Source organism: Oryza brachyantha, chromosome 7 (assembly GCF_000231095.2).
Source record: "Oryza brachyantha chromosome 7, ObraRS2, whole genome shotgun sequence".
Classification (NCBI taxonomy): domain Eukaryota; kingdom Viridiplantae; phylum Streptophyta; class Magnoliopsida; order Poales; family Poaceae; genus Oryza; species Oryza brachyantha.
This window is the reverse complement of record NC_023169.2, coordinates 735,252-759,953: the sequence shown is the minus strand read 5'-3', so window position 1 is coordinate 759,953 and position 24,702 is coordinate 735,252. Positions and strand designations below refer to the sequence as shown.

The 24,702-nt window shown below is 36.6% G+C and overlaps 2 protein-coding genes across 3 annotated transcripts; both read left to right on the top strand.

Annotated features, from left to right (window-relative positions):
* Window positions 1–4,227: 4,227 nt before the first annotated feature.
* LOC121055016 lies at window positions 4,228–5,327 on the top strand. The gene has a single exon (XM_040526351.1). The coding sequence runs from the start codon at window positions 4,366–4,368 to the stop codon at window positions 4,843–4,845; it is 480 nt and encodes a 159-aa protein (XP_040382285.1). The 5' UTR covers window positions 4,228–4,365; the 3' UTR covers window positions 4,846–5,327.
* Window positions 5,328–7,329: 2,002 nt separating this feature from the next.
* Window positions 7,330–17,148, top strand: LOC102722315 (phospholipase A-2-activating protein). 2 transcript variants are annotated; one of them, XM_040525932.1, is made up of 22 exons: window positions 7,330–7,457; window positions 8,332–8,666; window positions 9,096–9,199; window positions 9,656–9,724; window positions 10,145–10,205; window positions 10,521–10,660; window positions 11,136–11,325; window positions 11,567–11,628; window positions 12,073–12,161; window positions 12,528–12,606; window positions 12,681–12,740; window positions 12,981–13,127; window positions 13,229–13,267; window positions 13,417–13,454; window positions 13,723–13,809; window positions 14,197–14,356; window positions 15,042–15,119; window positions 15,309–15,445; window positions 15,948–16,024; window positions 16,334–16,403; window positions 16,506–16,571; window positions 16,667–17,148. In XM_040525932.1, exons 1-22 carry the CDS (start codon window positions 7,410–7,412, stop codon window positions 16,793–16,795), a joined length of 2,265 nt encoding a protein of 754 aa, XP_040381866.1. In that variant the 5' UTR covers window positions 7,330–7,409; the 3' UTR covers window positions 16,796–17,148. The 2 variants fall into 2 exon arrangements, with proteins under 2 accessions (XP_040381866.1, XP_006658243.2); XM_006658180.3 differs by having other exon boundaries at window positions 14,191–14,356.
* Window positions 17,149–24,702: the final 7,554 nt, after the last annotated feature.

Sequence of the window (24,702 nt, the reverse complement as noted above, 5' to 3'; positions counted from 1 at the left end):
AAATACAGAGAAGATAATTTGAGAAGGTACAGTTAATTAGCTCTCGTTAAATATACTGTTATAAATGCCATAGCACAAGGGGTTTAATAGCTGCTGTTTTTACCCAGATTATTTCTTGAATTTTATATGCATGTTTTTTAAACTATTAAACATATTTTTTTCAAAAAAGTTTCTATATAAAAGTTTATCACATCACATATCTAAAGTAGATTTTTAACTTTGTAATAGTTAATAATTCTATTATTTATACAATAAAATAGCTATTAACAAATTAGAAAATGTTTTATCTTCCTGTAACGAAACAACGTGGTGAGAGAATTTTGCACCTTCAGCACCTTCAGGGAAGAAGAAGAACAACGAAAGCACCGTTCGTTGCACCCACAACTCTGTCATGTTTTGAGTCGTTTTGTCTTGGTCGCACCCTGAAAAACATGTTTTCACACGTTGATCCCATGTTGTGCCTGCAGCTTTACGAATTACGATCACACGTCTTATCTGATCTCCTCTCTTCCTCCTCCAGAAGCCTTCGAACCAAGAAGAGATTACCACAAACACCAGGTGATGAAACCAGTAAACAACCCAATAAAACTCTCTCTGAAAGTCTCTTAAAGTCCAAAACCGAAAGTCTGACTGCCTGAGATAGACACAAATTGATGATTCCGAGAGGAAAGAAAGACCAGTAATCTGATGGATGGAGAAATATGCAGAATTTTCTCCCCTCGACGGCTCGTGTGTGCTGACCGGTGAAAATTCGGCGTAAAAATCCGACCTCTCTCTCTCTCACCTATCTCGCGTATGCTGAAAGCACCTGCTTTATTATTATCACTTTAATTAGGATGATTATTTGACTTTTTCAAAGAAATAAAAAATCAAACAACATATTTATAAACAAAAAATTATTTGTGAATAAAACATCTATATACATGCCTTTTAATCTAAAAGCAAGGCTGAAAAATAGGCTAAGATAAAAAAACTTAAAATCAACTCTAAATTTAAAGTTAAAAAATTTGAATTTTAGATTATAAACATAACGGAAACGAAAACATAAGGTGGTAGATTTTAAATTGGTTAACGTCACTGGTCAGTTATCACTCAGGTCGCGTGTTCTGACTACCAGTTTGAATGCGGTGAGAGTCTGAGAGATGATTTATTTTTTCGTACTCTAGTTTTTTTTTTGTTTTGTGAGATCATGAGTAGATGATGATGCTCCTGTTGAAAGTCATCTTCTTCCTCGGTCCAAATCCCTGCGAAGTTTCGAGTCGCCATCCATGCACTGCGACCTACATATTCTGAAATTTGTTCTAGTTTAACCAGCTTATCGACCAGCATGGGCAATTCATGAACCATACGCTTACTTAATTACCAGCGTGCCGATTACTAAAACAAATATAGGACCAATGCCCATTGATTCAAGCAAATCGAAGAATAGGATCTCACTCGTACAGAAAACAATATTTTCTTTTTCACCACAAGATTTTGACTTTCGTGGACATATTTTTTTAAGAGCTTACTCTAATCCTTCATTTTGTATCTCGAGGTACCGTTACCTCGCGGCATAAAATTATTTCTGATCATTTGATCTAGCAATGCATAACCTACTTAGCTAAATCCAATGGTGAGAAACGAACGATTTGGTACCTCGAGGTAAAAAGGAAGGATTGAGTAAAACTCTTTTTTTTTAACTACTAAACAGTGGGTTCAATGTACAAAGTTTATATATAAAAGTTACTCATCCAACATTTATGAAGTATGTTTTTCATTTTATAATAATTAATTTAGTTGTTTATACCTCAGATAGCTACAAAATTTATATAATTCTTCAATCATTTAATTTGAGCTATCTCAAACACCATGTTTCTTCTCCCGAATGCACGTGGAATTGTAAGATACCTCGTGTTTCTGCTTCTGCTGTTTTCTGAACAAGAGATAGTTTGATCAAAAATAAATATATAAACAAAATTTCACTAAAGAAAAAAAATCAAAACCGGTATTCTGGATTGGGCCAGGAGATGACGAGATACTTCATGTTCCAAACGCCAGAACAGTATGGCGGTATTATATACACAACTGTTTCAGGCTGCTGTTGCTGCTGCTATCCTTGACTGAATTATTCAGAGAAAAATTATTATGTCCTGTTTCCTTTTCCAGGCTGATAGAGATTTTTTTTTTGCACAAATGAAGAAGACAAAAGCATTAGAAAAATGAAAGAACAATTAGTCAATGTACCCTATAAGGACAGTACTCCATGAAACATTAAATGATAATAGCAAGTTGATCGCCAAGAATAGTTTGAGCGCGTAATATTAGAAAAAATAGTTTGAGCGTGTGGTCAATAAAGACTAAAGAGAGAGAACCAACCAAGCCATGCAAAAGATTGTCTATAGTTTGGGGGCACAGAAGTACAGTATTCTTGCTTGCACGAATCAATTTAATACCTCAGTTTTTTCCACCAATAAAAACAATTAATAATAAAAGAAATTTTACCGTTCTTTAGAAAATAGTTGGAGTCTTGGAGATAACAATTTTTTAGAACCAGTTAGGTTTGAAAGAAAAACAAATGATTTGGATTCTTAAAGGATTAATTCCTATTTGTTTTGTAGGAATGAAGTAGAGAAAACAAAAGGAGTTTTTACTTTTTCTAGTAAACAAAGGGAATTTCATATCCATTTATACCTCTTGGGGAAATTCCAATGAAATAGTGTGTATGGATTCATATTCCCTAATTTTCCTATTACTATCGATTGAAATTGTTCTAAAACGAAAAAGTCCTTAGCATAAAATTTTGGTGGAGGTGCTAAAATTTCATACTAAAAATTTGATACACCCCAAGACCTTCTCGAGAATAACAAAAATTACACTAATAATGATATTATCTTCATTCCAAAATATCTCAATTTATGACTCTGACACAAAATAGCACGGTAGTACGCAACTGAAATTTTTATGATCATCACGTCACTCTATGGTTTTCGCACAATTAAAATCTTAGCCATATGCTCATGTCACGTAGAAATTAATATTGAAACCTATAATAGATTATGTGCCCATAAAAAAACTACACTAAAATGGAGAAACATTTCACTGACTATGCATGTGTGAGAGAACATAGAAGGACATACTTCGCCATAGTCCATTGCAATTTTCCAATCCTAGCATTGATGGAAAGAAAACATTATATGCCATTGACAAAACATTATCAGTTTATCACCACATCACGTCAACAAGATCAGCTAATTATTTCCTCCCCCAATATGTCATCACCGTTAGGATTATTATTTTTCTCATGCGTGGTGATAAGACTGCAGTGACGTTCCAACCTTTTAGGAGTTACGGTGATGTGGCTCTACCTTGGAATTTTGGAGGAAAAACATAGTAATTTAATTGGATTTTTATCCTGTAGATTTCCTTTTATATGGCTCTTAAAATTGGATCCTGCGGATTACCTTATTCCTTACAAGTTTCTAATGAAACTTAATATGGTATCCAAGCATATGAAAAAATTCTCTTCGTGTCTCTATCCTTCTTAAATTCACATTTACGTTTGCCTTTATATCAAAACCTTTATTGGGTGATAGTTTGGGTTTTCAATGGAAAAAACTAAATGACATATCTATAAACGAAAATAATTTATAAATAAAACGGTTATATATATATATATATTCTTATCTGTCTAAAAACCAATGTTGAAAAAATAAAGTTTGGTAAAAAAACTTAAAATGAACTCTAAATTTAAGGTTAAAATTTTAAATTTAGTTCTATAATTAATAATAAACAGAAGCGTTTGATGATTTCTCAGTCATGTGTCCATGAACCCTGATCCTACGATCCAGCTACGGATAAGATGATAAGCCATTTTCTACCATCTCCCCCAGTGCTTATCATTTTCACCCAAACGAAATTACGACAATGGCGTGCAAGGCTACACCTGTCTCAACTAGATACTTGCAACCAATGGCTAGCTCTGTCTGGTTTCAATTTCATGGTCAAATCTGTTCAAAAGAAAAAACTTCATGGTCAAATGCCAAGCAAGCACACAAACAAAATTGACGTCGATCTGTTCATCTGTCACCTACCAGTGGGCCCCATGGTCACTAATGGTATTATCTACTTGAACAGACAAGATTTATTATTTTAATTAATTATGACCATTTGCATGCTAATCTGGCCATGCCTGTTCACTCTATATAAAGCTAGAGATGCATCTCACCCTGACCTTCCATTTCTTCCTCTACTCGTTGGCTTCTAGCTCTTGTTAATTACTCAGGATTAGTAGTGGTAATACTATTAGTGGTGTGATTAGTAGTACTATTAGCGGTGTGATTAGCGAGAGGAAGAGGTGATTAGTTGATTTTGGCGGGAGTGGCGATGAGAAGTGGCGGGAGCGGTGGTGGCAAGCTGGCGAGCTGGCTATGGCGGGCGCCGCGGCGGGCGCTGGGCCGGGCGCGAGACCTGTACGTGCGGAGCATCACCGGCTGCGCCGGCCACCTCCCGCCGGACGCGGCCTTCGGGTACGGCTACCCGGCCTTCGCCGCCCCGGCGACGCCGGCCATGTCGAGGAGCAGCAGCCTCGCGTCGTCGTCGGCGTCGTCCCGCTTCGCCGGCGGCGAGGAGGACATGAGGGAGCTGATACGCGCCGCGTCGCAGCGGCTGGCGGCGGAGCGCGCCGCGGCCGCGGAGCCGGCCACCGTGCCCCGGAGCCAGAGCGTGGCCATGGCGAGGATCGACGAGGACCGGCCGTGCGAGTTCGGCGGCGCCGGGTTGGTGGTGTTCCCCAGGAGCCAGAGCTGCGCCGTCGGCGCCGGCCGCGTCGGTAGACGGCGGGGGAGGGTGGCGGCCATGGCATGAACATCCGCCGCCGCCGCCGGCGATTCTTGCATGCGGTGAGCCGTAGAAGGAAATCAAGGGCACGACACGAACACGAAGCGTTCTTGTTCCATCTTCTCCGTCTTTTTTCTTCAATCTGCTCCAGAAATTTGCAGCTGTGTGCTCTGTATTTTTTGTACTTCTTTTTACCGCTATTGATCTTTATTCATTTTTCCACTAGATTGTTCATTTTCATCTGTAAACCAAGACCAAAAAATTTACTCGTATGGTTGGCTCGAATCTCGATTGAGATCGAGGTAAAAAAGGAGTGTTCTTTCGGGTTGTTTTTTTAGGTAGATTTCGTTCGTTTTCTTTTTTTTCCTTAAAAAAGGTAGATTCCGTCGGCCGTGCATGCGATCCTATCCTTGTGTCGTTTCTGTTGAATAATTCATCCGGAGTGCTACGCAGAGTCAAATCCCATTTTAAACCGGTCAAAGGCTCACGAACCTCTCGGAAACCGATCGAAATCGCGAAAGCTCGATCTCTCACTATCTTTGTTTTTCTACGTTTATTCAATGCATCTGGTTCTCAGTTTATCCTATGCTTCATTATCTAAAAAAATTTATCCAGTATTTCGTCAATACTATAATTTTAGGGTGTATTTATGCCTGGATGTGATGTGTTGTACGTGTGAAATAATGGACGTAATTAGTGTTGTACCTGTGAACTAATGGGAAGTGTGCAGGTCTTCCGCTTAGGAAAAAGAAACATATACACAATTAGTTTCTTTGAAAATCAAAGAAGCTATATACTATTATACTTATAGGTAGCTGTAATTTCTTTTCTTTAATAAAAAATGCACAAAGGTTTTTTAAGTATTGTATTAGAAGAAGATCCTTGTCATACAATGATAACGCATCACCACGTTCACATGAGGGATAAAGGGAGGCAACATCCGAACTATAGAGAGAAAGAGAAATAAAGAAAACAAAAGAAAAGCAATGAGAAAGCAATCCATATGAAAAAACATGTGCCTAATAAACCCTCCATAGGGTACTCCTATACGACCTAGTCCACCACCACAGGAACTTGTGAAAAGATATTGTCAAACACGCGTGTGTTATGTTCATTCGTTCCTTCCACAAGTCACAAGTGACAAAAATGATGAGAGAGTCAATGCTCTTTCTACTTGGTAGGTGAAGACGATGTCGAAAATTACAACTAGTATGGAAGCTCTAAATGACAGTCCTATAAGGGACTGGAGCCCAACCAAGGCCAGCAAGTTGCACCACACCTATCGCATAAAGAGTCAAAGACGCACTCGATGGTTGGCCATCCCATCCTCTTGCACGCATAAGGGGACATAAGGAGAGACTATCCATCCCACAACTTAGCATGCAATCAATCATCTACCAACGCTGCTGATGAGACAACCACATGAAAATCTTGCATTTGGCTGGCCTGACGTTGTCCTAAAGGAAGTTGGTACAAGGGAAGGAGTAGAGACCCATAAACAGGGCCCTGTATGAGGACTAGGTGGAGTGGTGGACTAATCCCCTCCGATGCTAGACGCGTTGAACTCTATTCCATATGCGTATAAACTAGAAGAGGTCATGCCCAATGAGAGCCCTGAAGATGTGTTGGACTGGGGATTTCATTTTTGAAACATGGGAGTTTATTCATTCAAAATATTTATCAAGATACAATAACACTCCGATAGAGTTTGAAGCCATATATGGAAACCTTCTTTTCACTATGCTCGTGGCAGAATTTTACAACTGAGAACTGCCATTTCCTAGTATTATCTTTCAGTATCATGTATCGAAGCTCATGGAATGATGGGCATAGAAAAGAGAGAGAGGATTTTGGAGGATTTCTTAAGTTCTTGACATGGTAGCTAAGGGACGATATTCCTGTATTCTCAAGATAGGCGTCAATGTTCCAAGGATGATGAACATGGCGTGTTCACACGTATGTGGTTATTTAGCTCAACATTTACTTTTATACGAGCACAGAGACATCCACAAGTTATTCATCACCTCCCAAGTATCCCAACAATCCATTGTCAGTACTGGTAGGTAGTAGAGGTCCATCACCAAGAATCGTGTCTCAATGCAAACTCTTGGTTTTATAGTTCTTTTGTGTTGCTCTCCATAGTTCCATAGTTCTTTTGTGTGCCTAGATTTACCGTAATGGTTTCTGTCCAAGGTGTTTTAGTCGAGTGGTTTGTTCTTTACCCCAATAAATCTATTTTTAAGCAATTATTGTATCAGATTTTGTGAAAATAAGCAATAAATATCTTAGAATTTGAGCAATTACGATGTTTCGGTTTTTGTTACTTTTGTAGGTAGTAGTAGAATACCGCTAAGTCCATTCATTCCGCTGGGCTTGGGCCACAGCCATGCGGCCCACAAAAGCGAAGAAGAGTTGGGCTGAAATGGATGCTGTTGGGCCCATTAATAGCCCACAAGCTATCCGGCCCTAAGAAGGAAGTAGTAGGTGCTTGGAAAATGGCAATCGTGTCAGTCTCGACTCCTCGTCGGCTCGCCTCCCTTCGCCATCGCCGATCTCTCACCTCGCCGCCTCCTCCGCCGCGCGCCGCCGCCATGGCGCAGTACCACCTCAGCGCGCAGCTCCGAGGCCACGAGGACGACGTGAGCATATCTCTCCTTGTCCTCCTCCCTCACACCCTCCGCGGTCGCTTTTTCGTCGTCTCCGCTTTGCTTCTCCCGCAAGCCTGCGTGATTCCGCCGGCCCCGATCCGAGCACTCGCCGGGTGGGGCTTGATTCGGGCCTGCAGCGGCGGCGGCGCCGTATCGATCTGCTAGTAGGGCGAGCGCGCGTTTGTTGCGTGCGGCCCCGAATTGGGGGTAATTCGCCCTAGCTTGGTTGCGCTCACGGTTCTAGCTCGCGTTCTCTCTCTCTCCCACCTCCCCTCCCGGTGCATTCACGGGGCTTGTAGATTTCAATCGTCGTGCATTGCTTGTTTAGTACTTAGTTTAGTTCGGTCCGCAAGCTTAGTGTCAGCGCTTCCTGTTTTGATTGCTTTTACTTCAAGTTGTCCCCAGTCTCAAATGACTATAGTGAATTTTGGGGGTTTAGTGGAGGGTTACCGTCGATGTCGTGGTCAGTGATCACTGTAGTTTGGGTAATTAGTTGCTTGGTCTCACATTTAGTGTGTACTAAAAATAATTTCTTACCACAGCAGAACTTACTGTTCTATGTTCTACCTGATTTCCGTCCCGTTCAGAACGCTTCTTGTCGATTTGACAAAGTTTTTGTTTTTTTCCCTGTTACAAAGCACGTTGTGTTATGCGTATCTGTGCCTGTAGAATGCATATCCTACATCATATCTGCTTGTTGCAGCCTTGGTTTCTGCAATCCTTAGGTTATTCAACAACGGAATATAGTTCAACTCTTCTTGTCATGCCCTTCCACATTACCTGCACATCATTTCAGTTTTAGATTTGCAAGCATACCTGTTTCATGCTCCGCTTACCACGGCTTAGTGGGCTTACTCCTCATCAGGTTCGTGGCATTTGTATCTGCGGTGATGTTGGGATTGCAACATCCTCAAGAGACCGGACAGTGAGATTCTGGACACAGCACCCAGAAAAGAAGCATGAATATGTTCTCTCGAGGACTCTTGTTGGACATTCCAGTTTTGTGGGACCATTGGCTTGGATCCCTCCTTCAGATCGCTTTCCTGAAGGAGGACTTGTTTCTGGTGGAATGGATACTCTTGTTTTGCTCTGGGATTTGCATAAAGGAGAAGTTGCTGAGACTATGAAGGGGCACACTTCACAAGTTACTGGACTTGCTGTGGACAACAACGGTGATGTCATCTCTTCAGCCATGGATTGGTTGGTTCTTCTCTGATAAATATAATTTTATACTGCTTGCTTTTATGCTTTGTTTCTTTTCTGCTTGCTATGTTATGCTAATTTCAGAAAAGAAATTGTCAATGGCATAATAGAAATTTACAGAAATAATTTGTATAGCTCTGGCGCCTTCTCTTTTTTGGATCATTTATTTATTGTGTGCCAATTCATGTTCTCGACTTCTGTTTTCTTTTCCATGGAGCCTCTATTACAAATGTTACTACTAATAGTTTCTGTAAAAAGTTGCCTGTAAGTAATTGGTATTTTAGGCACGCACATTTGCTCTTTATCTTTCTTGAATTGCTTGTTCCAATGACAGGATGGCCTTATATTAAGTGATAAACAGTTAAGCTTTCTTACTACAGTGGTTTGTTGTTCTCCCTGACATGCATTTGTCAATTGTCCATACAGCACTTTAAGACAGTGGAGAAATGGCAATGCTGTAGAGGTTTGGGAAGCTCACAAGGTTGCTGTGCAAACTGTTATGAAGCTGCCATCTGGAGAACTGTTTACTGGTAGAGCATTTATTATGCCCTCACATTTATTCTGTTTTTACTTGGTACTTGTCTTTTTTTTATGTATTTGAGCGCTGGCACCTGTTCACAACCTAACCAATGTGATTGGTTTAAGCTTCTTATAAAACTTTTGGATTTTGATGGTTTACTGGAAGTATTTTGGGAAGAATGGTTCATCTGGAATTGTTTGGGCTGTCTGAAAGTCCTTATAATATCCCTATTGGATGTACTAAGTAGCTCTGTAGCTAACAAACTCTACCTTAGAGGCAAAGGAAAATGGGTTTACTAGAATCGGTGAACATCCCCATAATTGGATCTCAATTTCCACAACAGAGCACAGTGGGGCACACAATGCATACTGAACCACAATGTATACCATAGTTTCCTGGATGGGTTCTTGAATAAATATGACTAAATTTGTCAAATGATATATTTATTTTTTCCTCCTTCATACAGGTTCAAGTGATTCCACAATTAAGCTTTGGAAAGGAAGAACATGTCTACATACATTCACCGGGCATGCAGGTAATTTGCCTGTACTATTGCATAATACTCTGTTTATACTTTATACTTTTCGGGACAGACACAAATGTGTATGGTTGCACTGGTGCTTCTACTGTTCCCATTGACCGACTAAGATCATCTGTCGCTATGGTATCTCTTGGCTTACCTTTTTTCCTTTTCTTATTATCTGTTATATGATGGTTCAATAGATAGCTGAGAGTTGTCATTTTCACTCGGGACATTTTTTTTTTGCTCACTTTGATTCTAGTTTCACTGGAGTGAAATATCCTGAGTTTGTTTACTTGAAGAGAGTGAATGCCATTTATGGATTGATTGTTAGTCGCACTTCTCAATATATAAGCATAAGTGTTTTTTGGCATTCAATTGCTAGCTCACCTGTGTGTATATTTGACGTAATGTTATGTTAAATTGTTACTGCAGATACTGTACGATGTTTAGCAGAAATGCCAGGGCTTGGGATCCTCTCTGCCTCGCATGATGGGTGAGTAAAAAGACCAACTTGACTAGCTTCACTTACAAATAGATTAATCTTTGAGCAAAGAGGGTAACAAATCATCACTTCCTTTGAAACTATGAAATAAATACGCGTTACATCATTTTTTATCATTGTTATTTCAGCCACTGCTTCTGAGGCTTACTTCTTACGCGAGGGTCACTTAGTTTATTAAAAAGAATTTGTTTTTACCTCTTAGTCCTTTTTTATTATGTTATTGCACACAAATGCATCATTGTATTCTTCAAGTTTACAATTAACATATGTTTACATGCTCACACATGGTATTTTGTTTGTTCACAGCACTATTAAGATGTGGGCATTAACTGGTCAGCCCCTGTTGGAGATGATTGGACACACTTCTCTTGTGTATTCTGTGGATGCACATTCATCTGGGCTAATTGTTAGTGGTAGTGAAGATCGCTCTGTGAAGATATGGAAAGGTGATTGGTTCTGTGTTCTTCGACTGAATCCATGTGAAAGTTCAATTTTTTCATTGGATTAATTATACTTAAGTGAAGTCATGAATAGTGGCATGCTTACGCATTTGTTCTGAACAATTTCTGAACTGACCTGTGCATTCTGAAGTTCAATCCGTTCTACAAATTCCATTGTCTAATGAATGTAACTCTTTGGTTAAAATCGGTTCCTCTGTTCTAGCCCAATATTTGATCTGAACAGTGATTAGTTTCATCTGTAACATCTTGGTAATACGTGTTTGTATTCACATTTCTTGCTTTTGTATGTAAAAAAGGAAATGGTGTGATGTGAAAACCGGTGAAGTGTTTTGATATGTTTTGGTAAGCAGGGATCATGCCATTTCCAAAAACAAAAAGTGTTTTGGTATGTATGTTATAGGTCTTAGCAGAATGCAGCACCTTATGTACTTGATCACATGACATTCTAGTTATAATGCAGATGGGGTATGCGTTCAAAGCATTGAACACCCAGGTTGCATATGGGGTGCTAAATTCTTGCAAAATGGAGATATTGTAACTGCATGCTCTGATGGAATCGTGAGGATTTGGACAACCGACAATAATAGGTTTTGCAGTGAGGATGAGCTTGCAGCTTTTACAGATCTTATTTCTCAGTATGCACTTAGCAGGTTGGTTCGCTTTGCTCCCTGAATTGTTCTGTTATTCTCTATGTGAAGTATTGACATATTAATGTGAATTAATTGGAATCTTAGCATAGTCTGCATAAATGATGCATATTGTAGTCGGTTTGCAGTTTAGACAAGATTCTTGTACTCCTTTTATTTGAAAAATAGAACCCGAGTCTTATCCATGCAGTTTTAAGGTTTAACTTGACCAATAATTTTCATCCCTATCATTTTGCTTGTACAGAAAGACTGTTGGTGGATTGAAGTTATCAGATCTACCAGGAATTGAGGCACTGCAAGTTCCAGGTCACATCTCATTTCTGATCCATTTTCTTAGTTTACTGTTTTTATTTGTGTATGCTGCTCCAAATGTACATAGTAAATTCCGTGCGCTTTCTGCTGCTCTTTTTTTAATCAAAATAGTGTGCACACAAAAGAGTTAAGAAGCATAAAAATTAGACTTGGTTTCAAGATGTCTATATAATTTGAATTATTTTGTGGCTTTGTGCTAAATTAGAGGTTTGGAAATGTCCAGAGTATTTTTGATAAAATGTTTCACTGGTCGTAATTCAGTACATAAGAAATGGAGTAACTTGTCAAACTCAACAGTAAGGGTTCTTTAATTTTGTGAGGTTCAAGCTGAAGGAATGGAAGGTTCTTCTTCAGGATGTTAACAATGCATCGTTGTGTTTTTCTACACTATCTTTGCATAGCATCATCATCATGTTCGGAGCTTTTTTGCTTATGCAGGGAACTCTGAAGGTCAGACGCTGATTGTTAGAGAAGGGGACAATGGTGTTGCTTATTCTTGGAATTCGAAAGAGCTAAAATGGGACAAAGTAAGCTCTTTTGTCCTTTTAGTATCTCCATTACCCCTAATTTGCAATTCCTTAACATGAGATAATATGAATGTTGGGGTGTATATCTCTTATTTGTTGATTGATATTGGTACATATATATACATATATATAACTTAAATGAAAGTTGTTGTCCAATTTGACACACCTGAGGCAGTACTCCATATCATTAGCAGGAAGCTCAACACTCCTTTTACTGCACAACTGGTGGAATCAATTGGTGCACTCCTACTTATATTTTCCCATGCCCATGATTTACCTGAAAGTGACATTGTTCTTCCTTTCCTCGTATAGCACTCTGTTCTGATTTTATCTGTGATTTCGCTTTGTCATTAAAAATCATGCTAGATTGGCGAAGTCGTGGATGGACCTGGGGATGCTGCAGCTGCACCAGGCCAGTTTCTTGATGGTGTTCACTATGATTTTGGTAAGTTGCCTTCTGTTGGATATATTTTTGTGTTAGCCTCTTCATTTACTTATGTTCATTCGAAATATATGCAGTTTTTAATGTTGACATTGGAGATGGAGAGCCAATGAGAAAGCTACCCTATAATCGATCAGGTATGGCTCTTTCCTTTAATGTTTTTGTCTGCTATTGGTTCTAAGAGTAACCTAACTACTTTAGAATTCTTATGCTAACTTTGCAACAAAAAATGCTTACTTTGCAACAAAATTTTAACCATTAAAGTATCCACTAAATGCGAGGCCTTTGGTTGGATGTGGATTCACCTTGAGAGAGTCTTCTCTTTTGACATCACTTAAATACCTACTACAGTGTTATATGTGTACACTCTCTTTCAGATGATCCATACGCAGTTGCGGACAAATGGCTTCTGAAGGAGAATCTCCCTTTGACATATCGCCAACAAGTGGTAGAATTTATACTGCAGAATTCTGGCCAGAATACTTATGTTCCAGATCCATCTTTTCGGGACCCCTACACTGGGGGTAAGTGTGTTCTTTTGTACCATTTTGGTAATTATTTAAACTTTTATTGCCAGTTATGGTGCTTCTGTTGAGTGTTGACACTTGAGTTGATTATGTTCCAGCTAATGCATATGTACCTGGGCAATCAGCCTCGCCAACTGGTATGTGTCTGCAGATGTGGAAATAGAGATCCAGCTGAATCTATTTTATTGCTTTTCTTGTATTAAGTGATTATGGCTTTGCTCCATTTCCCCTCTCCCTTTTCTTGCTTCTTCACAAATCCTGACATAATATTCAAACTTGGTTACAGTTAGTGCTCCTAAACAAACTTTCAAGCACATACCAAAGGTAATACTCACCTCTCTCATTGTTATGATTGTATGTGAACTGTTGATTGTGGATTTTTTTTGTTAATATAGCGGCTTAACACATTTACATATGAAATAGACCTTGTATGATCTTGTAAGTTGTAAGCACATGAGTTCACACACATCTAATATATCGATAATTTGTTTTAAATCAGTTGGTGCTTAGTGCCTTAACGAACTACTATCATTTTTGTGTTACAACATGTAACCTGTTGCGATTTTACTCCAAATTTGCTTATGCTTTGCAGAAAGGAATGCTGACATTTGAGACGGCGCAGTTCGAGGGAATTCTAAAGAAGCTCTCTGAATTCAATGCAACACTTTCGTCTAATTTGGTAATTTCAAAAATCATTTGTTGGTGACTTTTGTTTCTTCTGATACTTTAGCATTTCCATCTAGAACCTGGAAATTTTAGCTTTGTTTAGACCATCCTGTGTACTATTTGAAGTTTAGAATTATGTTGGTGTTTTAATGCAAGTTCATAGGCAACAGGTTTTACTCATTGACTCATTGAGTATGAATCTTCTTTACAGAGATCAACCATCACTGTCCACATCCATCACTATAATTGACTTGTTTTTTTTCTCAAGCTGTATATCGTCTGTTTGGAGTGAGAATTTTATCAACTCTTGCAGGGATTGAATTGTTTTCCTATGAAACTCCTTTATTTCAACTCAGTGCCTTCTTTGAGCTTAATCATTGACTTCTCTCAATAGGAACAGAAGCAACTATCCTTGTCTGAGACTGAGTTGTCAAGATTAGCTGCTGTAGCAAAAGTATTGAAAGAAACATCATTTTATCATACAAGTAAGCTTGCAGATGCTGACATGACCTTGTTGTTAAAAATGCTGAAGTCTTGGCCTGCACAAATGATGTTTCCAGGTACATGCTTTTCTCTTGATAGAATGACCATGTTTTCAAGTGGTGAGCACTGAAACAAATAATTGAAATTTTCATTTAATTAAAGGATAAGGAATATAAGGAAACTATTCTGAACTGTTACTCTAATCAGAAGGAAGAAATTTAGAAAAAATATTGCAGAATTTCTGTTAACATGTTCTTTTGATTGGGAATTTCTGTGACCATTAAAAGTACTTCTTGAAAGTAGACAGGTAAGTTTTTCACCAGAAATGTAACCTTTAATGGTATTGCAACCATATTTTTGTAGAATATCTAAAGAGTATATTTGTGGCTGTTAGAAACGAGCGAAGCCACTTGTCACACCCACTAACGAGAATCAGTTGCATCTTAAGCCTTTAGTCTTAGTCAAATAAGCACCATAAAATACGAACCAACTGACCAAGCTAGGAAATTTATTTGATTAATTCTGTCTATTGAGCTTTCCAATGCATAAACAAAGTACAAGTACAAATAGGAATGCTGCACTCTCTTTTCCCTTATACAGAAGTAGTTCTGTTCTCTGTTAAATCATATTTACATACAATTTAGAGCTTAGATAATAGAACATTTATTCTAGGCTATTCAGTTGCTTGGGATCACGTTTGTTCACTTTTGAAGGAGATAGCTTGCAATCCATCTGAAATGTTTATTCATCTCTATCTTGCAGTTATTGATTTTCTGAGGATGTTTGTGTTGCATCCTGATGGTGCCACTCTACTTCTCAGGACAATCGAAAGTGGAAATGGTACAGCTTGGATCCTGTGTCTAGAAATGCTTTATTCAGTTGCCTTGTCTGACCTATATCAATCTTCAAGCTTAGATTATCTTAGTTATCTTCATTACATTTTTTTATGATTACGGTCAAGTAGTGTTTTCTTTCATACAAATGTGATATCCATCTAATATTTAACTAAAGTTCCTCATGAACTGCCAGATGTACTTGCTGAGACTTTCCGTAAGGTTGTAACATCACCTGTGCAACCACCAAATGTGCTTACTACCCTTAAGGCAGTTACTAACTTATTTGACAAGCCATGCTTGCACCAATGGTTGAGAATCCACTGTGCTGAGGTCAGTTCTTGAACTGTACATGGTCATTTACTCATTCCATCCCATCTTTTTATAAGTAATGCATAAATGTAACCATTAATTCATTTTATGCTATTGTATTATAACTAATAACATCTAGCGCGATATGAGGACCTCCTTTGTTGTATTGTTAGGCACCATTCTATTCAGTTTATAGGCTTAGCTGCTTCCTTATTTTTAGTGAACACGTTTCCTAAACTGCTAAACGGTATTTTTTTTAAATAAACTCTTTATAGAAGTTCCTTTAGACAAATCAAAGAAATCCACTTTTCTAATTATCTGTATCATTTTAGATTTGCCTAATTAGCTCAGCCCACGAACTGTTCCGAACACCGCCTTAGTCTGCAAAACAAAACCCTAGCTTTGGAACAGATATTTAGGTTGACAAGAGTTCGTTGTGTGAAATTGTTTGTCTGCTCAGACCCCAAGCAATTATTATTCAGTTTATTTTTAGGAGATTGACAATTTTTATTTGCTAATTCAGATTATTGATTCTGTATCAAGCTGTAAGCCGACTTTTAGCAAGAATGCTCACGTGGCATATTCCACACTTTTACTCAAGTAAGTCAACATGTTGAATTATGTGTAGTCATGCTAACAAATTCTATTCTGTCATAATATTAGAGAATTCTCATTCTGGTCACGAAAACATGTTCTTTTGGACATTGACAATTTGACACGCCCTTCAGATGTAATTTTGAAAATCTACTCTTAATATTTTGAAGACCCAATAGAACTGCTATGATTTACTTTATGAAACGCTAATGCTCAAAGTTTTAAAAAGTTTGATCTGATGTACACCAAAGCAACATGTTTTGATGAGCATGTATGAAACACTTCGACGTGTGATTTCCTACATCTTTCTCCCAGTTATTCTGTTCTTTCGATCGAAGCAAAGGATGAACAAAGTCAGGCGCAAATACTTTCTGCTGCCCTTGAAGTGAGTTTCTCTTATCCGAGTATCTGACAGTTGTAATTGCAGCCGTTTCAGTCTTGGCAGGCTACCCATTTTTATATCCTTTTTTATTTGACAATTCAACAGATCGCTGAAGACGACACCCAAGATGCTGATTCAAAATACCGGGCCCTCGTTGCGATTGGCTCTCTAGTATCCTTCTCAATGATGCACTACACAATGTTTAGCATTAAATGTTTTGATTGTAGCTTTATGTTTTGGCCTTGTTGTCCTTAACCTAACCCTAGATGTTGAATGGTCTAGTGAAGTCCATTGCTCTAGATCTTGATGTTAAGAGCGTTGCAAGCAGTGCAAGAACTTCGAAGGACTCGAAGATCGCTGAAGTTGGAGCCGACATCGAGCTTTTAACAAGATGATAAGAGGATCCAAGACTCGCAGAGTTGGTGGAATTACTGGAGGGTGGAGGCGACATTGTTGATGTTCAGGTGGAGCCGGCACTCGTGCAGTGAGGCAGTGTAGTGTTAGCCCATGCGACTGGTGTGGCACCGGGGTACTCCAGGAGTAACATAGGTTGCCGAAGTGTCAGGTTTGCAACTTGGTTGCATATGTTGCACCCGCCTTGTTGTAACAAAACAGCATGTGAGTTGAACAGCAGGGTAGGTGCAAAGTTGAATTATCCGGGGATGTTTACGTGGATGATGAGCAGATAGATAGGTATGAATCTTGACATTTTTTTACCCCGAAATGCAATCTCAATTCAATTCTTTCACACGAACCTGTTGAAATTTTCCTCAACCATCTGTTGTCATAAGGCACTTGTTCCCCTCTTTGAGGGTGATCTGTCAAACAACATATTTACAAATGAAAAACATTTTGTAAATAAAACTTGTATATATGTGTGATTAGTGATCTAAAAGTCTAGATTGAGAAATAAAAAAAAATCCAATAGTAGTTGTGCAAACGTTTTTATTTCAGATACATGCACTTTGGTGCGACTGATGCGAACTTTAGACCATAAAACTACTATGTTATAATTGGTTTGAGGATGTAATTGCACACCTTGGTTTGAGCATGTAATTGCACACCATTATAATTAGGTTGCGCCACAAATTATTAAGGAAAAACTTTATGCTAAATTAAGGAAATTGTAAAAAAAAGCTAATTTTATATATTTGATATCAAAACCTTCTCAGTATTTTTCTTATATTATGAAGCTCCTCTTTTTAAAATCCGTCTATTTTAACTATATACCTTCAACATTAAATTATACATGAACACAATTTTCCATTTAAAGATTTTAAACATAAATAAAATATTTTCATTTGCAAACTTATACATAGATAAAATATTTTCATTCATAAACTTTATGCACGAATAAAATATTCCTGTTCATAAACTTTATACATGAATAAAATGTTTCCATGCATAAACTTTATAAATAGATAAAATATGTGCATTTATAAATATATTACTCATCAAATTTCTACATGAATAAAAATCTATATCCTAAAATCATAAATAATAAATGGTTTTTGCTAATTTATTTAGGTGAAAAAATGTGGTATTAAAATTTACGGTCTATTGTTTGATCTATTTGACCATAAAAGTATCGTAATAAATCAACCCAGAAAAGTGGGATTAAAATCTATACATTAGTTAATTAGTTACATGTGTTAGTAAATATATGTGCTAATCATGGTTAGCTAAAGAGGAAAGATGAAATACTAACTCCATAAAAAAACTTTATTTTTTGGTTTATGTAACTCGCGTTTGACCATCGTCTTATTTGATTTTTTTAAAGAAAAACTCAAGAAAATTAGACATGTGTAAAGTACTATTCATGTTTTATCATCTAATAACAATAAAAATTTTAATTATAATTTTTTTAAAAATAAGACGAAGAATTAAATATTATATAAAAATTAAAAAATAAATTTATTTTAAGATGGAGGAAGGAGACGCGTAGCCGCAGTCACGCCTTGTGCTTCCCTTTCAGATGTTTTGCATGCATATCGTTCTTGTTTTTTTTCAAGAAAAGTTCTGGTCCAGGGGTTTAGAGATTAATACTCCGACCCCCACCTTGACCTGATTTTTTTTAAAGAAAAAACACCGACCCAAAGGATTTCTATTGTCTTGAGCTCCATTTTTTTCCTGGGCCTATGGAAAAGTTTGTACTCTGATTTTTAATGTTCGCCAACATTGATTTGTAAACATTTGACTGATCACTTGTCTTATTTGTTTTTTATTGTAAATATTTAAAATTATAACTTATGTTTAATATTTTTAGTGATAAATCACAATAAAACAAATAATAATTACATAATTTTTTTTATCAAAACGGATGGAAAAAGATAGTTGATTTTTTTACATTTAATTGATCATTTCACTCAATTTTTATGTAAATATGTAAAATTATAGGACATATTTAAAGTTTATTTAGAAATTAAATAAATAGCAATTACGTTTTTTTAATAAGACAAATAGACATAAATATAAAAATAACACATTCAAACATTAAAAGTATTACAACGGTAGGACAGAATGTACTACATTTGGATAAGTACATAATAGGCAATATAACACATTACAACTATGATTCACGTGTACGTCTTATATTGCGTATTATGTACTTACCCAACTGGAGTGTATAAATAAGTAAATATAGATTTTAGTTGTTCATCATTGAACCAACTTCAGATTAATAAACATTTGTCATACAAAAAGACTACGTAGTATGAATCAAAATGTTGGAAGGATTATAATAAGTCAAATATCCACTTCAATTGTACTTTACCTTACAACTCTTTTAATTCTATTTTGGTGTGTTCACTTGATTTGAATTTGCCTAGCTGTACTATTTATAAACATGCAGATCTCTATCGGACGTTAACTTTTTAATGTATGCACATGTTTCATTTGTTGCTGTGGAGCTTCAAACTCAATGAAACCACAACAATTATTTGGGTTGTGACTGGTTTAATTGTGTTGGTGCAGATTGGCTGACAACCAATTCATGGATTGTTTATAAGGCTAATGATGATTTGTCTTGACAAACAGTTTATTACTCGAGTTTGTTGCAACTCAATGGTTATACAAGAAACAAACTCAATATACAATTTAAGCACCCTAGTTTAGAGTTGGACTTTCAATTTCAAAATTACCGTGCTGATACTCTTCATGCCTTATTCTGAAGCTCAGTTGTCGTTAGTGCCCGTCTCTCTAATTTCCTCACCAAGATGTCGACCGATGACTCTACAGCGTCTACTACTGCTCGCTTGCAATACTAGGATAATTCCTAGGGCCAAAATTTCTTTCCCTAAAGTACAATTACAATTGACCACACCTATTCTGATCTCATTTAAAATTGACGACTGTGATTAGACATTTATTCTTCTACTTTATGATGAATACATGTATTTGGTACATATATTTGGACCAATTTATATGTCATATTTTTTTGAAATCAAATTTACATTAAATGCATGTCAGTTTCTATATCAATAATATTATAGCAATCATTTACTACTATCTTTTTTGCCTTATTTATTGTCGTGTATTAACTGAAAATGTTAGAAACTAACTGAATCTAATTTCTTATATTGCGGACATGTCATAAAAACATGAGTCTCACAACATCATTCCTACATCTATACCGAAAAAATTAAAGCACATAAGAAATTAGATGGTTTCTGCATATACAAGTTGTGATGTCATTTTATGCATGTGGCTTTGTAATTACTACCAATACAACAACACTCTACATAGATACTTTTTTCTGTGAATTTAAACTAGCCTTAATAATTATATGTTTCATCATCATATCATGTATCGTCTTTTGGTTATTCGTTTGAATTTACTAAATGACACCGCAAACGAGGGTGCAAAGAGAAATTTGATCTGCTAAATAAGTTTAACCGAAAATTTTGATAAATTATTTTTTACTTATTTGTTAGGTTTAGACTATTATATTTTTTCTTTAGAATCAAAATCAACTCATTTTAGACGTAGTTATCATACTTATAAATTTTAAAATTACAATATAAATATAGAAAATATAGTGTAACATATAGAGTGATAATATAATGTTTGACTATTTTCTTAAATAATAAAGTTAATATGAGAAAACCACATGTATTATGGCCTGTGTTACTCACATAATTCCTGTTATTATGGTCATAAGTCTTCACAAAACCATGCCCTATGTATATTGAGCACACATTTACTTTAAGAAATTTGTCCTATATAGTGTTAATGGAATTTTTAATTACTAATTTTTTAATACAAGTTGTTGCCTTAATTCTTCCATATACATAATATTATTTTAAATATTAAATTTACTTCATATTTAGAAAATGTGGAGTTATGCAAAATTTATGGTCACTTTTGTTAGATTTGTTATAAATCTGATGATTATAGTACGTTATAAATGAGTGACATTTGTTATAAATCTGATAATTATAGTACATTATATATGAGTGACATTTGTTATAAATCTAATGATTATAGTACATTATAAATAACTCTGATATCTCATGACATATATTGTTTAGTGATAAATAAGACTATATCTATCATATTTTTTATTATCATATCTGGATAGTTCTTCATGTTATTCTTGCTAATAATCGTTCATGTACCATAAACATTTTTCAAGTAACAAAAAGATAGGCTACAAGCGAAAATATCTAGATTCCAGTATCATATTTCTTTTGTTCTTTTCTTTTAGTTTTTTTAGTTTGAATTTGGGCACTACTTTTAACTCTACATCAAGCACTTTAACTGACCAAGTTTTGAACTACACAATATTAAAAACATACATATTGATTTTTATAGTTTAAAGTTTAAGAAAATCTCAGCCTGCTAACTATTGCAAAAACTACTCAAAGTTTAGAAGTGTATAGTAGCAACTAGCAAGTTATTATTTCAGTATTTATTTTCAGCATTACTATATGCAGCCACAAGATAGATAACTTTAAAAACATAATGTAAGCATGTACCTTATGAGCATCATCAGACAAGCTTTCATGAAACTGTTGATCAAAACTTTCAGACTTACCATCTGTGACCATAGATTTTACATTGCTGCTCCTAGATGTCATTAATATAGGAACATATTCAATCTTTTCATCAGATAATAACTGGTTTATCTTGGCACCAACAATATTCTTACTGAGTTCCACGTCATCCTACAATGATAGCATTTTTCCCATTGTTTCCCGTATGCATCCTTTCTCTCTGGTGTTTTTATTGTTTATGTGGCTCTAACAATGTCTGCATCCATTTTATTTCTCTGCTCCATCAGCTTCTGTTTTTGCTCTCTCTTATTTTAGTCTCTCTCTGCTCCATCAGCTTCTGTTTTTGCTCTCTCTTATTTTAGTTTCTCATGCTCTAGTGTAGTTTAGGTTTAGAACTATGTGCTCTGCGGCATAATCATATCTGACAAAATCACATATTATACTTTTCTTGAACCATAATTTATGTACACATGACTAACATCTGCTTCTCATGTCGTGCAGCACCTTACCGATTTAGTGTTGAGGAAAGTTATTTTTCAGAGGCAGAAATGATTAGTACATCTTCTTTTTATCATGATTCTCATGAAATGTTAAATACATAAGTTCTTTCCCTTTTCATTTTTTTAACTATGCAAGAGAAAATTTACAAGCTGTTAAAAGATGTTTTTAATGCGACGATAGAACGGAATGCAGAAGTGGAACGAATAACATAGAGGTATGACTTGAAATAATGTTTACTTATACTTGAACTCAGAATTGTGTTTAACAAGTTCTTTCTACAATAATTTTCTCCGTAACCAAGGTAAGTCGTAACATGTGTGTTTCATTGCTTAAAATGAATGAGAGTTGATGGAGTAGAACGGGAGTTTGAAATAATTAGTAGATTGTTTGCAATATCAAATTGAGTTCTCAGAATAACGAGTTCATGTTCTTGCAAATCTTATGATGCGTGAATTGCTAAAATGATTCTCTTGTTGCTTTTATTGATGAACCTAAAATTTTCTATTGCAAGCATGACTTTTAAAAACTTATTGTAACCGTGACTATTGTTGCTTCTTTATATAGCATAAAGAAACCCACTGGCTTCTATGGCGTACTGGCGAGTTTTGGGATAATGTGACAAGAGAAATACTTATGGTGGTGGATGACCGTTGTCTCGGTCATTTTACCGGCGACGTCGTATTTTGTGTTATGTTACATTAAGGCAGTCCGAGATGTGTTGGGGCCAAGTCTCGGGTAGTGAGATTCCAGTGATGTGAATATTTTGTGAAACTATGTCAGTAAGAATTAACTTTTTAGGTTTTGTGATTTTTGCCGTTAGTTTTTGAACGGAAGTTAGGACAATTCTTGATAGAGTTAAATCTACGGTAAAATAATAGTTTAGTCTGATCTAAGTTGAGAGTTGTTTTGGTTCTGGTACGTTGTGTTGGGCAGCATGAATGCGCCTAGTTGTCATTTTACAAGTGTAAAACTGATGATGTAAGCTGGTAACCTCAACAAAAACCTATTTTGCTTTCAGTAAAAGTAGGGTTTATTTTCTTGACCCTTCTGTCTAAAAACATCTACAGTAAAATGTCATAATGCCCTTTCATATTGTTGCATGTTTGTGCTGTATTCTTACACCACTTCAGTTTTCCCCGTTATTTATATAATGATTTTTACATGAACTCTCGCCATTTATTTGGACATGTTTTTTTACATGATTCAAATCTGACCTTGAAATTTTCAAACATAAAGAGCAATTAATTGACAACGAGGCCATATATAGTATAAATAATATTGAGGATAGGACAGGACAAAAAAACCCCCATTAATTATCTATTCTATAGTGCACCAACATGAGTCCTCACTTCTATATCCTATCTCTTATTGCAGTCCTCGAGCAGACCAATCTCCGTGCGATAAAGTTACCCTCTCAATGTTGTTACAGCGGACGCAACCGGCAACCGCCCTCCACTCTGCCATTGTGCTTCGTCGGAGGCCACACCTCCAGAAGGTCGTCGTCCTGGTTATCCCCGCAGCCTTCACCATCGTGATTCCACTACTAATGCAAGGTCAAGCAAGTGCAGCCATCACTTTGTTCCTATATTTCTCCTAAACCACATATTGGTATTGGTAACTAACTAAACCACATGTTGTTTCATGTGTTGTTCCTCTTCCCTGTTCTAAGATGTCTGTGCACCAGGGTTCCACTCATCGTCCCTCCCGTCCATGCCACGACACGATGGACCACCGGTTACCGCGCGGTTACCGCGTACACCGTTAAAACCGTGACAAATTCATATCCAAAAAATTTGAATTCAAAAATGACGGTTACCATAGTTTCCAGGTCAAAACCGCGTGATTTTGACCTAGATACCATGACAATGCAATTTGAGAGATGTAAATTGCAAATTAATTTTGAAAAAATATGTAAAAATACATGAAAAATATGAAACAAATTTTTAGCTATATTTGTGACATTTAGGACATGTTATAAGGGAAAAAAGAAAATTTTGGCATGACTTTTTTCTAAATTCTTGACATTACAAATATAGAGACAACAAATGATATTTCACAATAATTGCACAATATAAGAGATACTCCAAGCATATTTTACATCATAACAATGGAGAAAGACCATAAATAAGTGTCCATAATACAGTCTATAATATAGTCTGTAGTACAACACGAAGCAATTGTTTAGATAGAGTAGTTTCCGGAATACAATACCAAATATTGTCTATAATATGATGACAATTGTAACAACAACTTTTGCGTCGCAATTATACCCACTACCAATTATTACCAACAAAACTATTACGTATGACTAACATACACATACAATTTTCCTCCATACATACTTCTCCTATATCCATCAATATATTTCAACATTAACAATGACTTCACAATAAAATATTCTGAACTATCTTCTTATTAAATATTATTTGCAATAGACTACAATCCAATAAAATTTGTTCATAGCGGTCATACTAACACAAACCCCTTGTTTGTGTCGAGAAACCTCGCTGGAGCACACAGTAACCACAATATTGTTAATGCTAGATTTTGAATAGATATATAGCACGATTACATCACATATATGAAACCCCGAGCAAACAAAGAGAACGAAGATTACCGCTTGAAGCTGCATGGGACCAACCGTAGAAGTCGCAGTTACCACCTAACCCATCGCGGGAACCACGCGCTGCCTCACATCGGCAGTAACCGCCTCCGCCACCACGGTTTCCGCTCGAACCTCGTGGTTTCACCCATCCACTATATGTCGAATCTGGCGCCCGACAACGCGCGATCGGCCTCCTCTGCTC

Excerpts from the sequence above, each read along its gene's own strand:
- LOC121055016 (XM_040526351.1), top strand. The coding sequence starts at position 4,366 with ATGAGAAGTGGCGGGAGCGGTGGTGGCAAGCTGGCGAGCTGGCTATGG.
- LOC102722315 (XM_006658180.3), top strand. The coding sequence starts at position 7,410 with ATGGCGCAGTACCACCTCAGCGCGCAGCTCCGAGGCCACGAGGACGAC. Across the intron at positions 7,458-8,331 it reads TCCGAGGCCACGAGGACGAC|GTTCGTGGCATTTGTATCTG; the intron begins GTGAGCATATCT and ends ACTCCTCATCAG. Across the intron at positions 13,810-14,190 it reads CAACACTTTCGTCTAATTTG|GAACAGAAGCAACTATCCTT; the intron begins GTAATTTCAAAA and ends TTCTCTCAATAG.